This window comes from Cucurbitaria berberidis (genome assembly GCF_010015615.1).
Source record: "Cucurbitaria berberidis CBS 394.84 unplaced genomic scaffold K460scaffold_6, whole genome shotgun sequence".
Lineage (NCBI taxonomy): Eukaryota > Fungi > Ascomycota > Dothideomycetes > Pleosporales > Cucurbitariaceae > Cucurbitaria > Cucurbitaria berberidis.
In genome coordinates, this window is record NW_024468940.1 from 1,259,602 (window position 1) to 1,271,489 (window position 11,888).

The 11,888-nt window shown below is 50.9% G+C and overlaps 7 protein-coding genes across 7 annotated transcripts; 3 read left to right on the forward strand and 4 right to left on the reverse strand.

Annotated features, from left to right (window-relative positions):
* Positions 1–306: 306 nt before the first annotated feature.
* On the reverse strand, positions 307–1,507 carry K460DRAFT_347668 (mitochondrial carrier protein-like protein; the record flags this gene model as incomplete). The annotated part of the gene is made up of 3 exons (XM_040931356.1): positions 307–1,148; positions 1,206–1,392; positions 1,475–1,507. The coding sequence occupies 3 exons, from the start codon at positions 1,505–1,507 to the stop codon at positions 307–309; spliced, it is 1,062 nt and encodes a 353-aa protein (XP_040783624.1).
* Positions 1,508–2,035: 528 nt separating this feature from the next.
* K460DRAFT_347670 (tRNA splicing endonuclease-like protein subunit) lies at positions 2,036–3,814 on the forward strand. The gene is made up of 2 exons (XM_040931357.1): positions 2,036–2,186; positions 2,245–3,814. Exons 1-2 carry the CDS (start codon positions 2,083–2,085, stop codon positions 3,392–3,394), a joined length of 1,254 nt encoding a protein of 417 aa, XP_040783625.1. The 5' UTR covers positions 2,036–2,082; the 3' UTR covers positions 3,395–3,814.
* A 126-nt stretch (positions 3,815–3,940) lies between these two features.
* On the forward strand, positions 3,941–5,517 carry K460DRAFT_321874 (NAD(P)-binding protein). The gene is made up of 4 exons (XM_040930498.1): positions 3,941–4,181; positions 4,241–4,272; positions 4,329–5,128; positions 5,188–5,517. The coding sequence occupies exons 1-3, from the start codon at positions 4,057–4,059 to the stop codon at positions 5,111–5,113; spliced, it is 942 nt and encodes a 313-aa protein (XP_040783626.1). The 5' UTR covers positions 3,941–4,056; the 3' UTR covers positions 5,114–5,128; positions 5,188–5,517.
* K460DRAFT_410458 (uncharacterized protein) lies at positions 5,359–5,859 on the reverse strand (the record flags this gene model as incomplete). Its single annotated transcript, XM_040937380.1, has 1 exon — positions 5,359–5,859. One exon carries the CDS (start codon positions 5,857–5,859, stop codon positions 5,359–5,361), a length of 501 nt encoding a protein of 166 aa, XP_040783627.1.
* A 713-nt stretch (positions 5,860–6,572) lies between these two features.
* K460DRAFT_359601 (uncharacterized protein) lies at positions 6,573–7,571 on the forward strand (the record flags this gene model as incomplete). The annotated part of the gene is made up of 1 exon (XM_040932206.1): positions 6,573–7,571. The coding sequence occupies one exon, from the start codon at positions 6,573–6,575 to the stop codon at positions 7,569–7,571; it is 999 nt and encodes a 332-aa protein (XP_040783628.1).
* A 268-nt stretch (positions 7,572–7,839) lies between these two features.
* K460DRAFT_380796 (MFS general substrate transporter) lies at positions 7,840–9,712 on the reverse strand (the record flags this gene model as incomplete). The annotated part of the gene is made up of 2 exons (XM_040935292.1): positions 7,840–8,503; positions 8,559–9,712. 2 exons carry the CDS (start codon positions 9,710–9,712, stop codon positions 7,840–7,842), a joined length of 1,818 nt encoding a protein of 605 aa, XP_040783629.1.
* A 1,106-nt stretch (positions 9,713–10,818) lies between these two features.
* K460DRAFT_197881 (uncharacterized protein) lies at positions 10,819–11,748 on the reverse strand. Its single transcript, XM_040927164.1, has 3 exons — positions 11,732–11,748; positions 11,473–11,567; positions 10,819–11,420 (listed from the first exon to the last, which is right to left on the reverse strand). Exon 3 carries the CDS (start codon positions 11,383–11,385, stop codon positions 11,011–11,013), a length of 375 nt encoding a protein of 124 aa, XP_040783630.1. The 5' UTR covers positions 11,386–11,420; positions 11,473–11,567; positions 11,732–11,748; the 3' UTR covers positions 10,819–11,010.
* Between the last annotated feature and the right edge of the window lie 140 nt (positions 11,749–11,888).

Here is an 11,888-nt window from a genome sequence, read left to right on the forward strand (position 1 = left end):
TGGAGTTCATGGTTCAGGATAGAACAAGGATGTAAATATACCCTTCACACTTGGTCATCAGGGTCGCGTGAACGTCCACGCGATTCTGACGAACAGCATCGAGAGAGCATAGGATTGGCGGAGGGGGGGAAACAGAAAAAAGCCCTTCTACAAAACATTAGTTAAGCAACAAAAAAATACTAGCTAACAATTAACATATTCAAAATACTACATTGCTTGCCACTGGGTGCGCCTATAACCCATGATTGACTTCTGATCAGTATGTCTTTATGATCTCTCAACATCTCTAATTATCTCACAACAAATTTACAAGAAGTCTGCCTCATTCACATGCTCTCCTCTCCTAGCAGCTAAATAAACCATGCCGCTTTCATACGCCCCAAGATACAATCCGCTCCCTACGAATGTCCAGACACCTCTTAGCGCGCCACCTCTCCACAGGCCCTTGACGCCCTTTTCAGCGACGATCTCCTGCCCAATTCGCCAACTGCTCTTCCTCCCCCTTTTCTCCGACGTGGCCAACGGATTCAAACTGCGCACTGCGCTCTTCGCCGAGACTTTTGTAGACTCGACCGACTTCCCAAATGCATCAACTAACCCATCCGGCTTGACTTTCGCTTGGGGAGACGCGCCTTCATGTGCAGCATCATCCATAGCAGCAAGCATAATCCGCGTCTTAACAACATCCACAGGCGTCGTAATAACCGCAGCAACCGCACCGGCCGACCCAGCACTAAACGCTGTAATCAACGCACTCTCATAGATCGTGCCCGTCGACAAACCCCGGCGATCCCGATACTCCCTGATCAAGACCTTGAGCCTCTCAAACATGGGGAACTGCATAGCAGTAAACGGTAGGTTCCTGCCCGCGAGAGCAGTATAGCCCCGCCACAGGGCTAGCGGATTAGATTTGAATTTGGCGAGGGTTTGCAGCGTGGCGTTGGTAGGGGAGCCGGAGGAGACCATTTGGGCGTTTTGCTTTATGACTTCGGCTGGAGTGAGGATGGCGCAGGAGACAAGCTCTGCGAGAGAGGAGGCGCCTGCGTGGACTGCTGCGATGGGGAGAACGCCATTGGGCGAAGCGGATGTGGTGTTTAGGCGGGTGAAGAGGGTTTTTGTGCGCTCGTAGGTGGTGAAGAACGCTCCTGCTATAGTGATGTTAGTTCAGAGTTCTGCTTTGATGGTTTAGATATGGTTGGTATTACATGAAGGTAGTGTTGCTATGATGACACTTCCAATTCCCTGGTACACTCCACGGAACAGAGCGGGATTCGGTTTCCCCGTCTGGGCGTTTGTGTAAAAGTGAGCATAGTTTGGAGACTGTATTCTTGTTTTGATAGTGTCTAGAGGATAGACAAGGAGGTCGACAGTAAATGCTGCGATTGCGCCGGCCTGGCGGAATAAGCGGTCAGAGCTATCATTCCTCAAATTTGGGTTCTAATGTCTTGTCTATCATCATAGTATGAGCACTTACAATTAGAATGTCGGAGCTAGTATTACTAGACATCTAGGGATAGCGAGGTGGGGGGGAATCCAGGGCAGACCTAGCGGTGATCAGACGTTTTATTTTATTTGAAGCTCTAGGCGCGGATCTTCAGGGCCCGGCGTACTAATGCACTGTACTGCAATCTAGGACGTCAGCGATATGGCGCCGATAGGCCAGCGCGTCTTCACGTGAAGTATGTATTCACAGCGAAGTCGGCGCTCTTTCGGTGATGCTTATCATCTTATCTGATGGTGGAATTTGTGTAACCTTTGATACATGTGATGGTGTCTTGGGGGTCGTTGAAGCTCACGTCGCTACCAGATTATACACCCAACATGTGGAGATTCACATTAGAACACTAGAAAAGATATTTGCATTCCAGACACCTTGATAACATAACCGTTTTGCATATCGCCTTATTCGCTGTTCAGTATGTTTATCATCTTGCTGCATATCAGATTAATCCGAAGGTTGTATCGTGATAAGGGCAAGTTTAGCCGAGTCCTCTAGTCAGAGTAGCTCCAAAAAGTTACGGTTTGCTCCCCGCGACGAGCATACCTCCAATTCAGGACACTCACGACAGCCTTGAGATAGCAATGGCCGACGAAGACGAGGATATCTCACATCTGCGAGCACCAAACGCCGTAGACCTTGATCTGACGGAGGAAACGCAGGATTTCCGATTTCTCGACAAGCTCACGTACATTCCCTCCAATCCCTCGCCTTGAAGCTACGGCCTGCTAATACAATCGCAACAGAGCACAAGACACCGACGAACGCACCCTTCCCAAGCGCGGCGAAAAAGACTTCGAAAGCCATGCGACGAACCTGCAGCTTGAGACACTCGAGGCCTCGCGCCGGGCCATGCACGGCGTGCTGTCATGGCAGCGCACACACACCCAGAAGAATCACATCTTGGCAATGTACGAACCTGACAGCAACACGGCATACGTAGACAAAGTCAAGTCGCAGCATTTCCAGACTATGGGTACACCGAGAGGTGGGAAGGAGTGGCTTCTCCCGGAAGAAGCGCTCTTTCTCATTGAGAGAGGGACAGTGGATTGCCGGTGGCCGGCGAAGCGCGAGGATGGCGATGAGGAGGTCTACAAGATTGAAGATTGCGCGCCAATGAGTTTGCAGGCTGCTTATGCGACGTTCATTGGTTTTGAGGGCGGGATTGGAGGAAAACTGACGCTGGAGATGTATAATGTCTATGCTGGGCTGAAGAGATCCGGATATGTCGTCTTCCGGACAGGATCATGGGACGATGACCGAGGGGAGCTGCTACTTGCAGGAACAAATGGAGCGCAGGATAAACCAGCAAGAGGCCTCATCACACGGTTCTTCTCCGAAATCTGGCGGCGTCTGAGCCAGCCAACGCATACCACAACACCAGAGCAACTCGCATTCGGACCTCTTGTCAAACCTGGCTTGTTCAGAAGCTACGCCGACATATACCGCCTGCTCCAAATTATCCCCACGCACGACCGCACATCACCACCATCGTTCATGCTCCCTCCATCTACAGATAACTCCTTCAGAGTTCACTTCGACGTCTATCGCACTACAGCAAAATTCCGAAAGAGCGCTCGCGGCCCGCCAGACTTCCGCATCTGCGTCATCGATGCGCGCTCTACACCAATCCCTACAGGGGCGCAATTGAACGATCTCCTGGCACAAGTGCCAGAAGATAGGCCAAAGGAAAGCGACCAGCCATACCAGAAGCTGAAGCACGGGCACAGGAACGTGCTTTTGGCGGTCGTGGATAATGGCATCCCGAGCTATCTTAGGGTTGCTGATAGTCCGTTTGAGGACGTGAAGCTGTATGAGAGGGCGGGACCAAGAGGGAAGGGCGGGAGAGGAAGGGGTGGCAGGGGCAGAGGTAGAGGGCGAGGAAGGGGAAGATGAAGCAACTGGACTCTACGAGCTACGACAACTACGGCGTACCATGCATTCCAAGGTTTCCAGTCGTTGAGCATGCACGGTCGAAATTAAAGCGATACCCTAACGTACAAGCCGCCTTAAAGGGGGCCCACTAGGTCTTCACGAGATCGTACACTGGCGTACAAGCCTTCTTTGAGGGGTCGGGACACCGTTCACAAGATCATCGCAAGTCATCCAGTCCAGTCACTTCGACGCTGTCTGGAATGGTCTCTAAGCCATTGAAAGCGACACGGATTCGAGTCTGCGGCAGCTTAATGCTGATAAAGCATCATCTATGATAAACGACAATTTTGGAGCCAGCCTAAAACATGTGCTGTGCTATATAAAGTTTGATGGGAGATGATGAGTAGCCTGATTTTTCAGTAAAAGAATATCATCCAAGCTTTAAGAGTACTTTTTGTCGTCTGCATCATGTGTTCTACCGCCAATCACCTTGCCGAAGTGGGACGAGTGACTGATGTACCGAGGCAACTTCCCCAGATTTCGTAACCTCCGCTTCATCTCCGCAACCCACTGCCGTCGACTCCTACCCGTGGACCACAACTCGAAGACAAAGTTTCAACATTCGACATTAATTTAGACGAGGACTTTCATAGTACCTCCTAAAACTACTCATTTGTTCAAAGATGGCTCCTGCATCGAAAGTAAAGCAACAGGCTCAGAGCAAAGAGCTCTCAGAGCCCCTCCCAGACCCGGGGACCTTTGAGGGCTTGCCCGGTGTTCGGACTGTCGCTGGAGACTTAGGAAACCAGTAAGTATGGATATTTGTCCATTACCAAGCTATTAAAGTGAGCTCATTGTTTGCGATAGGAGAGTCAAAGGCAAAGTCATCATCGTTACTGGTAGGTCTACCCTCCGCCAACTTCTCAATTGTCTCTATATTAACATGTGTCCACAGGCGCAAATTCACCAATAGGTATCGGCCGTGCCTCCTCCCATCAATTTGCTCGCCATGGCGCCCGCGCGATCTATCTCTGTGACTTCGCTACCTCGCACCTCGACCTCCACAAGCGCGAACTGAACTCTCTATATCCCAACGTCGACATCCATACCCGGCAATTCGATGCTGCGCACGAGCCCTCTGTCAGGGACATCGTTAAAGAGGTGGTGGACAAATATGGCCGGTTAGACGTCTTTTTTGCCAACGCAGGGATAAGCAGCCAAAAAGTATTTTGGGAAGAAGACGCGGAAGGCTTCATGAAAGTTATGAAGACCAACGCTCTCTCGGTCTTCCTAGCGGCCAAGTACGCGAGTCGCGCAATGCTGAAAACCTCGACTGAGAAACCATACCCTGGTGGCAGTATAATAGGCACAGCCTCTGTAGCAGGATTGCGCTCAAACGCCGGCCCTACCGACTACTCCGCTAGCAAAGCCGCTGTAATCTCCCTCATGCAGACCTGCGCATACCAACTTGTCGGCACGGGTGTGCGATGTAACGCCGTCTGTCCCGGGCTTATTGAGACGGGTATGACGAAGATCACGTACGATGCTGCGAGGGCTAGGGGCTCAGAAAAGAAGATTGGGCAACTGAATCCGCTGAAGAGGGGTGGTCAGCCCGATGAGATTGCAAGGGCGGTGCTGTTTTTGGCGAGTGATGAGGCTAGTTATGTAAATGCGCAGGCGTGGGCTGTAGACGGCGGATTAAGTGGTGGCCTACCATTTGTGCCTGGGAAACTGGCATAGTGGGAGTGTATAGAGGTATGTGTGAAATGCAACAAGCAAGAAGCTCGGATTAAGTTTGATGCTAACAACTGTAGTTGCATGTACATAGAATTCGTCGACTGGACTACTGCATGGAGACCATTTTGAGATGCTGGTATGACGAGAATAACACATGATAGGAAAAGGAAATATAGCCGCATAGCCGTTCCAAGCGATCCTACTACTCAGCCCGCAAAAGAGATCTGTTGATATGTCCGAACCGCCGTTTACTTTGAAGTAAAAGGGCCCTCCTTCTCCTCCGACGCCCCAGTTTTCGTCTTTGCAGCGGTCTCAATTGAGGGCCTGATATTCTTCTCACTGTCTCCCTTCTCACCAACATCCTTTTTCCCCTGCCTCTTATCCTTCATTCCCACATTCTTCTTGGGTGCTGTTGTTGAGTGGGGCCTGCCAGCCTGCTTTGCCCTCGCCTTTTCAAGCGATGTCGTGGTAGGCTCTCGCAAGTCCGCCCTGCTGATACTCGTCGACCAGCCCATATGCACCTGGTGCTCGTACAGAGATGGATCGTACATCCTCTCTTCTCGGAACCAATACGGCTGGTTGTCGCCTGTTGCTTGTCGAGCTTCGGGATACTCCGGGTCGCCACGTACGGGGACGAAACCTCGTAAGAATATAGTCGGTGCGGGCGGGGATTTAGTGCGCCGCTTCTTGGCCTTTGGGGATGATGTGGGCGGGTGGGATATGCGGGCAGATGGGGTGGGTGGAGCCATCGTTTTAGGGTGGCCGGGAGGTCTTCAGTGAGTTGAGAGTTGGTGTGGTGTTTTGTTTCGATGTAGTGTGAAGGTCTTTAGTAGGTAATTAGAATTGGGTGTGGCCTTTTAAAGGGTCAAGGCATCGGGTGGTCTGGGTTACATATGTTTTCTGCTGGATTGGTGCATGTCAGAGGACTTTGCTGGTTCACAATATCGCAAACCGTTATACAGGAATCGAATCGGAAAAGAGGTGATGAGTACACTTGGAAGCTACAGGCATTATCTTATTCAAGAACTACTGCATCTTCTACATTTTCTTGTACGTATTAAAACCTATGCCGATCCTCTTAAAGCCTTTGTCGTCTTATATACTCGTCAAGCCGTTCATAGGCTTCGATACCGTAGGTACCGCACCGTGCGCGTCAACCTATCTAGTGCACTCTATTCCAATTGGATTACATTTGGCGTGTCTCATGGACCCTCGATCAAACTCATGAATGTCGTGCGCTTTTGGGTTGCTAGCCACCATAGTGCGTCCGTCAAGCACGATAGACTCACTTTCACCTCGAAGTCACCACACAACAAGTGGCTCGTCGCACCCAGTAACGTTCACCATGAGACTTTTCTGCCATGCCTTCACCGAATACTGACTACTTAAAATCATCTTCTTCGCTCAAACACGACGATACTCCCACTGACAACCACGCAACGACAACCACGCAGACACCATCATGGACGACTACAGAGCCTCTCTCGGCCGTTCCGCCTCAAACGGAGCGATCAGAGATAGTGAGGCGCTGAGGAGTCCAATGATATTTGGCCTGCATACTAGGGATTCATCTACCGAAAGCAAAGGTAGCCCGTTACTCGCGAGGAATAAAGGAGCCGGGCACTCCAGTCCACACGACCCTTTCATCGAGTACAAAGACACATGGGTCAACACACCAGCTGCCAGCCCGCGCGTGGTCTCGCCGCGTAAGCACTTCTCATGGGCGTCTCCTTCTTCAGCTGGTACACCAGCTACACCGGCCTTCCCAGCCTTCGCGCCTCCAGCAGCTACAACAGCACGAGCTACGTATCCCAATCTCACTCCTACTACTCCGTCCTTCCACTTCCTCCCCTCACCTACTCGTTCGGAGCTCCTCCCCATCCCCCCTCCACCCCTCTCGTCGATCCAAGGCCAGTACACGCACTCGCCCTCCGCCCGCGCCCGTCTCGACGCGCAAAAGATCGTCCGCGAAACCTGGATCCGCACCGAAGCCAAGGAGATTTTCGATCTTAAACAAGCTGAACTCGTGGCCGCCCAGACGTACCAGTATACGCATTCCAAGCAAGACTATGAGGCCTGGCAGCGCGCTACAGCCTCACTGAATGAGGCTACGGATCTGGAGAAGAGGATGGAGGAGCGCAGGAATTTGTTCTTGCCCGTGGGTATGGAGGCTATGCGTACGGGGCCTAGCAATGCTGTTGGGGATGGTTCGGCGGCGTATCCGGCCGTGAATGGTGGTCACCACGGTGGTGGTAGTGGCTCGATGAGCGGCGAGGGAGAAGGCCGGCTGTTGGGCTATCAGATGGCGGTTATGGAGCGTGTGTGTGCGGAGGTCCAGCGAAGGGACGAAGATGAGGAGGACGATGAGATCTCTCGTGAGATGTTGGCGACGCTGAGTTTGGCGGAGAAGAGGGCGTTGAGGGAGCATCTGGTGGGGAGGCTTGAGGCTCGCAGGGGTTGAAGAGGCTCGATGATGCTGGGAATATGTGCTTCGCGCATATTTGAACGACGGTTGGAGATGCTAATATAGCAGCCGTACAGTTTCGTTAAAAGAAGCTCAGAAGTAGCTGGAGCTATACACGCTGTATCAGCAGATGATCCATTATCATTGCAGTTCGAAGTGACGCACACCCCAATGACCTACCACCTAAATCTTGAGAGTGCTTGATTAATCTGGCATATACTTGGCCCCCTATTCTAAATACATCTTGTACTGCATAATTACACCTCTAAGCCCCACCACCTTGAAGGATCTTCTTCCCCTTCACACTCTTCCGCTCCATACCCAAACTGACAAAAAACGCAATACTACTTGTTGCAATCGCCAGTATAAAAGCCGTAACAATAGCATTGTTATACCCGTGTAAAACTCCCGGTAACAACTCTGGCGGCACAACCTTCCTGATATTAGTCGCTCCCGCCTTGGCGATGATCTTCGGATCGAAGCCCGGCACGTATTTAGGAATCTCCTTGGACAGCGTATTAACGAAGATGTTCTGTGCAATGGAGATGCTGAGTGCGCCACCTAGCGAGTTGAAGAACATGACGCAAGCATTCGCCGTAGGCATATCTTTCTCGCTAGTGACAACTTGCACTGCGACAAATGGGATTTGCACACCAGCTCCTGCGCCAATGCCAGCGAGGATCTGATAGCCTATCCATTGTCCCGCGGGCGAACCGACTTTGAGAGTGTATAGCATGCCTGCGCCGATGGTGAAGACTGCGCTGCCAAACCACATGAATGGTGCGTACCAGCCTACTACGGTGATGAGGCCGCCGATGACAATGGAAGAGCACGTTATGCTGACGAGGTAGGCGATGGTGCGGATTCCTGACTCTTCGGCTGTGGTGCCTTTGATGGCCTGGAAGTAGAAGGGAAGGTAGAAGATATGCCTAAAGCCTATAAGCTTTGATTCTGGTAGTCAGGTGGAGTATGAGATGGACTTACGTGTACAGAGCCATAGACAATAGCGCAGAGTAAACGCAGCTGACCAACACAGTCTGCTGCTTAAATACGCGGATTGGGATCGTTGCTCGATCTTTCTGGTAGATCTGGATCACGATAAAAACGGCGATGAGCAAGAAGAATCCCATCAATGTGCCCCATACTTTTGAGTTCTTCCACGTATATGTGAAGCCTCCCCACTGCAACGCCAACAGTAAACATACAATTGCACAGATCAGAAATATAGAACCTGCAATATCGATGTTCTTCAGTCTTTCCTTGACCGACAGATGGTTGTACTGTCGTTCTGGATTCGTGAAGAAGAAGAATACGACGGCAAGTGAGACAGCACCAAACGGGAGGTTTATCCAAAAGCACCAGCGCCAGGACAGTCGATCTGTGAACGCTCCACCGAGGATAGGTCCGACAACACTCGCAATTCCGAACATGGACGACAGCGCGGCGATGTATATGGCTCGTTTTCGTAGTGGCACTGAAAAGCCAATGATGTTCATTCCTCCCGAATACAACGCCGCAGCTCCAGCGCCCGCGATGGCTCGTCCGACGATGAACATGGGCGAGCTGGTCGCAACCGCACAGATGATCGATCCAACCTCAAATATGACCAACGCGGACAGGTACGTATACTTGACATCAAAGTACGTATACACTCTCCCGAAGGACGGTTGCAGTGATGTTGTCGTGAGTAGATATGAAGAGCCGTACCACCCAACATCTTCGAGGCTATTGAACACTGATGTGATCTTGGGGATGGCAGTTGCAATTATGGTGTTGTCGAGGGCGATGACGAAGGTTGTGAGACAGAGGCCAATGGAGAGAATTGCGAGTTTGAAACCGGTGAGGTACTTTGATTCGTCTTCCATCTCTTCATCTGGTGCACCGTTTTCATTTGCAACAGCAGTTGATGTCTGTTTCTTGTCTCCTGCTTCCTTTACATCTGTGGCCTTTGGCGTGCTTGCATCCTGACTCCGTCGCGAATCGCCATCGAGTTCTTTGTTCTTTTCGTCTCCCTGAACGTTGGCCCCAGCATCGCTCCTTACCGACCCTGGCCTCTTTTCCGTCTTATCAAGCACCCGAGGCTTCTCATTCTCGCGGTGTGTTGCACTTGTGTTGATGGTGGTGTCGGTTTTCTCCATTCCCTCCACCAGAGCACCCGGTGGGCGACCCAACCGGAAACTGCCGCTGCGGGCCGCGGTGGGTTACGTGGGACTGGTGACAGGCTATTGTGAGGGACCGATGAGTTGGCGGCGCGGCACTGAATGCTTGATTGTTACTTTGGTGCCACCAAGCGTCACCTAGAATTGTCTAAAGATGGTTGCGCAATAGAAATTACATCGGAAGCCAGATGAAAAGGAGAGATGAGAGCTCTTTTGTTTGAATGGAGCCCGGCCTAGATGCCCTCGGAGGTATGCCTCCCTTCTTCAACGCCATGGCCGTATCCTTTACGGTCGCGAACTGTCAAGTGAGCACCTCGAGCCGAGATGACAGACATCGAATGGTGCCGGCTTCTGAGTTACCGAACTGAAGCAACCAATTAGGGGGCCCAGAGAGTAGAACCCTCGGCGCCCTTGCCCTTGTTCGGTTCGCTTCGAGATGCGGCAAGAATTGTGGCGTCGTTGCCCTTGTTCGTATGTGCTTCCACCAATCTGCAGTCTTGACCATGAAGCCTCATTTTCTGAGGGCAGGCGATTTGGTTGACTAAGTGTTCCGCTGTCCATCTCTGCTTCCATCACGATAGAGATTGATCTTGGGGTTCGTTGTTTGGAGCGGAAGGTATTTTTTATAGAGTTTTATATAGACAACGAGATGGGGTATCACAAAATAGACACAAATAGTCCAAACCAGTAAATCCCCTCTACCAGTAAGGGAAAAAACACGAAAAGCGTGACAAAATATAGGTATACACAGAAACGCCGGTCTCGTTTGTTGCGGGTGGTCGATGCTCGAGCTCGGCGAGCACGGCCTGGCCGGAGGTTCGGCACGCCGACGCCGGAGCGGAAGGTATGGCGTGGTAGCTTCACCTGAGTTCCACCCCCTCGCTTAGACGAACGCACGGGCGATCCTTGCCTATGAACGATTCTAGGTTAAGAGCCTGTTCGGTAGACTGTCATGCAGCCTCCGGAATAGCCCAAATCCTAAGTAAGCCCTCCTGCAGAAAATGGAGTATAGAAAGCCTGGAAATAACTAGTAAGTCACGCTTACATTCTTATGATCAACATCACCATATAATTAACCAGCGATAGCTCAACTAGGGCGTAGGCGCTTTGAAAATCCTCTTAAGATTGAGAGTAGGAAGCCAGAAAGAGGAATATTGCGTTAAAAGTACATGAGTTGCGATGCAAAGGAAACGTCGAGTGAGCGTAGCAGGTTTGACAAATTGGCCAAATCCAGACATGAAATGCCGATACACTTTATGCGTCCATGTCCAGACTGCTCACGTTCGCAAAACACCCTCATTTTTCAAAGCTTGTATGGCGTCCGCCGTCCATTCTTGGCATCGTCGAAGTGGCTCCCTTGGATTAATGCGCTTCGGCCCGTTGAACTGCTTCGCTGGTGGCTCGATAGATTCGACGATGGATTGAATTCGGTCGAAGTCGGTTATTAACATAGTGCCGATTTGCTTTCTGCTAGCGAAGGAGGCCGACTCTTCCGGTACATTTGTATTCTTGTGGCCGAATTCCATGCCTCTTTGAACATCCCCGGTCACTTGGAATATGTATCCTGAGCCATCGGGATTCTTTTCGATGATTATCGAATGATGGTTGCGCGGAGCACCGATACCTTCGACCAGATAAACGTTGTAAGACATAATGAATGTAAGTATGTTGGTCAGGATAGATGGATCTGCAAAGTGTCAGCTATATGCTAAATAATGGGAGACAAGAGGACTGGTTACGAGAAATATGTTCGCTAAAACAGTAGGAAGTACTATTTAATACTAGGCGTATTTCGTACGAGGATGTCAGGCTTGACCTTGCCCTCTTGTCTGTACTACTTCGAGTTACTATACATCCACATGATGCACACTAAGCGCCCATATTCGGGCTAGAAAACAACGGTTGCCACCAGGATGTGTGGAGAAGTTTGATATACGAATGCATCGTCGTGATCAAACCTATTTTCGTTGATGCTGTGCCGCAAAAAGGTCCACTCACCGCGCGCTAACGGGCAACGAGAGCCAGTTCTTTAAGATCAACCCATGGAGAGTGAAACGTCCAAATATCAAATGGTATATATCAGCTGTGGCAACCAAAGTCTAGCAGTTGTAAGAGCTATAGGAAATCCTGGAAGCGCGCGCATCCACGTCTGTTC